At 49.4% G+C, this 3505-nt stretch overlaps 1 protein-coding gene across 4 annotated transcripts; it reads right to left on the bottom strand.

The window, feature by feature from the left end:
* Window positions 1-850: 850 nt before the first annotated feature.
* On the bottom strand, window positions 851-2884 carry LOC125796845 (uncharacterized). 4 transcript variants are annotated; one of them, XM_049473896.1, is made up of 2 exons: window positions 2180-2884; window positions 851-2131 (listed from the first exon to the last, which is right to left on the bottom strand). In XM_049473896.1, exons 1-2 carry the CDS (start codon window positions 2882-2884, stop codon window positions 1952-1954), a joined length of 885 nt encoding a protein of 294 aa, XP_049329853.1. In that variant the 3' UTR covers window positions 851-1951. The 4 variants fall into 4 exon arrangements, with proteins under 4 accessions (XP_049329853.1, XP_049329855.1, XP_049329856.1 ...); XM_049473898.1 differs by having other exon boundaries at window positions 851-2179; window positions 2228-2884; XM_049473899.1 differs by having other exon boundaries at window positions 851-2197; window positions 2342-2884.
* Between the last annotated feature and the right edge of the window lie 621 nt (window positions 2885-3505).

The following is a 3505-nucleotide window of genomic DNA, read 5'->3' as shown; positions in this document are numbered from 1 at the left end:
ACTGAGACTAGTGCCTGGCGATCATGAGATGACTTCTCAAGATTAAAAAAGAAAGTGGTAGGGGCATCCATATTCTGTACAGACATAAACCTATGTCTGACTAGTGCACTCTTGGCCTTCTCATTTAAAATATCACCCAACTCCTGCAGCTTCATGGTAAGCTCTGGCTTTAAGTCAGATATATTTTGGTTCAAAATTAAATTGTGTATATGTGTAATGTCTTTTTCCAAAGCATTTATAGCAGTCTTTATTCGAGAAGTAGAATAAGAAGTGAAGTCTTGACAAAAGACTCTGATGTGAGCCTTCCCAACTTCCCACCACTGTAATAGAGTTGGATAATCAACCTTTTTCATAGCCCACTCAGCCCAAAACAATTTAAAACTCTCATAAATGTTTTATCTTGCAAAAGTGACCTATTAAAATACCATAAACAGCTCCTAGGAGCATAGGAAGTAAAAGAAAAATCCACAAAACATAAATGGTGGTCAGAAAAAGTGGGCTGAATACTAGAATGAGCAATTTTATTACTAACACAAAATCTGACACATACAATCTGTCCAATCGAGCTGCAAAAATCCCTCTACCATCCACTTTCACCCAAGAGTACTGCCGAACAGAGGGATTCTTCTCTCTCCATGCATCCAATAGATCAAAAGCAGAGACAATACTAGCAAGAGAGAGAGCAGATTGAAGATGTGGCTCTTCGCCATTTCTGTCCTTAACAAAATCTAAAGTACATTTCCAATCACCTCCTAAAATAACAGTATCCTCTGACGAGAGAGACTGTAACAACTCACCCAGTTCAGTAAACAGCTCACTTCTCTCTGAAATGTGAAGAGCTGGAAGGGCTGATGAAGAATGACAGGACTTACCGAGAGGGCAGTTTATATTTCCTCACGGAATCATGGCTAAATAACGACATCCCGGACTCTGCTGTTAGCATCACCGGCTTCACCATGGTACGTGCTGATAGAAATCCGGAATTGTGTGGGAAAACTAGAGGTGGGGGTCTCGTTCTGCTTGTGAATGAGAAGTGGTGTAATTCCGGACATATTACTGTGAAAGAGAGGGTATGTCATCGCGAAGTAGAGCTTTTAGTAGTTGGTTTGAGACCCTATTATGTGCCGAGGGAGTTCTCCCACATCGTCGCCATTATTGTTTACATCCCGCCGGGCGCTCAGCCTACGTACGCGTGTGACGTCATTCAGGAGGCAGTGGCGAATGTACAGTCCGCCCACCCTGATTCCTGTATTATTATATCGGGTGATTTTAATCATGTGGACATGAGCACTCATTTAGGGGGATTCACACAGTATGTCATCTGCCCCACCAGATATAACAACACGTTAGATCTGTGTTTTATCAATGTTAAAGATGCCTATAAAGCACTGGCTATGCCACCTTTGGGTAAATCAGACCACAATATGATTTATCTTAAGCCACATTATAAACCTTGTGTAATGAGACTACCTCCCACCTGTCGATCTTTCCGTAAATGGACTCCTGAGGTCTTCGAAGCTCTACAGGATTGTTTTGAATCAACTGACTGGGACACACTTATTGTCTCACAAGAGGCTGATAATGACATAGATGGGATAGTGGACCGTGTTACTGATTATGTGAACTTCTGTACTGATGTGGTGGTACCCATGAGAACAGTCCACTCTTTTGCAAACAATAAGCCATGGATCACTAGCAACATTAAGAGCCTCCTGAATCTAAAAAAAGAGGCATTCAAATCTGGGGACCGTGAGAGGGTTAGGAGTGTGCAACATGAGTTGAGGAAGAGTTTAAGGGCGGCCAGAAGAGACTTTGGAAGGGGTCTGCAATGGAATATGCGGGGTAACAGTACAAGGGAGGTGTGGAAGGGTATGAAGACCATTACTGGCTACAAAAGTAAAGTTAGCGAGACAGTGGGCGATGTGGACAAGGCCAATGAATTTAACCACTTTTATAGTAGGTTCAGTTCAGCCAGTGGGCCCCTCACCTCCTCTGCTGGAACCACCTGCTCTGCTCCATCCAGCAGCTGTACCACCTCCTCTGCTGTGACCACCTGCTCTGCTCCACTCGGCAGCTGTACCATCTCCTCTGCTGGGACCACCTGCTCTGCTCCACCCGGCAGCTGTACCATCTCCTCTGCTGGGACCACCTGCTCTGCTCCATCCGGCAGCTGTACCACCTCCTCTGCTGGGATCACCTGCTCTGCTCCATCCGGCAGCTGTACCACCTCCTCTGCTGTGACCACCTGCTCTGCTCCACCCGGCAGCTGTACCGCCTCCTCTGCTGGGACTACCTGCTCTGCTCCACCCGGCAAGTGTACCACCTCCTCTGCTGGGACCACCTGCTCTGCTCCACCCGGCAGCTGTACCACCTCCTCTGCTGGGACCACCTGCTCTGCTCCATCCGGCAGCTGTACCACCCCCTCTGCTGGGACCACCTGCTCTGCTCCACCCGGCAGCTGTACCACCTCCTCTGCTGGGATCACCTGCTCTGCTCCACCCGGCAGCTGTACCATCTCCTCTGCTGGGACCACCTGCTCTGCTCCATCCGGCAGCTGTACCACCTCCTCTGCTGTGACCACCTGCTCTGCTCCACCCGGCAGCTGTACCACCTCCTCTGCTGGGACCACCTGCTCTACTCCACCCGGCAGCTGTACCACCTCCTCTGCTGTGACCACCTGCTCTGCTCCACCCGGCAGCTGTACCACCTCCTCTGCTGTGACCACCTGCTCTGCTCCACCCGGCAGCTGTACCACCTCCTCTGTGGGGACCACTTGCTCTACTCCATCCGGCAGTTGTACCACCCCCTCTGCTGTGACCACCTGCACTGCTCCACCCGGCAGCTGTTCCAGATGTACTGCTGTGACCCCACATAGCTTTTCCATAGATGAGGTTTATGCTGAACTACGTAGGCTGCGTCCAGGGAAAGCTGCGGGTCCTGATGGCGTATCGCCTCGGCTTCTAAGAGAATGTGCATCAGGACTGGCGATGCCTCTACAATCAATTTTCAACCTGAGTCTGCGCACAGGACAAGTGCCTGTCCAGTGGAAAACATCATGCCTCGTGCCGGTCCCTAAAGTAGGGAGGCCGGTAGGGGTGAAGGACCACAGACCAGTGGCCCTGACTTCAGTGATCATGAAGACATTGGAGAGGCTTTTGCTGCGGGTTCTCAAGCCTCAGGTGCAGCAGGCTGTGGACCCCTTACAGTTTGCATATCAGGAGAACATGGGTGTGGAGGATGCAGTAATATATATGACCCACAAGATACTTTCGTTTCTGGACGGGACAGGGGGATACACAAGGATCATGTTTTTTGATTTTATAAGTGCCTTTAACACTATCAGGCCGCAGTTTCTGAGGGAACAGCTGGAGATGATAGGTGTGGATGCTATGTTAGTCACATGGATTTACAGCTATCTCACAGAGCGTCCGCAGTATGTCAGTTTGGGTGGTTGCAGGTCTGAGACGGTGGTAACCAACATTGGGGCTCCTCAGGGTACAGTATT

The sequence above is a fragment of the Astyanax mexicanus genome, unplaced genomic scaffold, assembly GCF_023375975.1.
Source record: "Astyanax mexicanus isolate ESR-SI-001 unplaced genomic scaffold, AstMex3_surface scaffold_47, whole genome shotgun sequence".
In the NCBI taxonomy this organism is placed as follows: domain Eukaryota; kingdom Metazoa; phylum Chordata; class Actinopteri; order Characiformes; family Acestrorhamphidae; genus Astyanax; species Astyanax mexicanus.
This window is presented reverse-complemented; position numbering and strand designations above follow the sequence as displayed.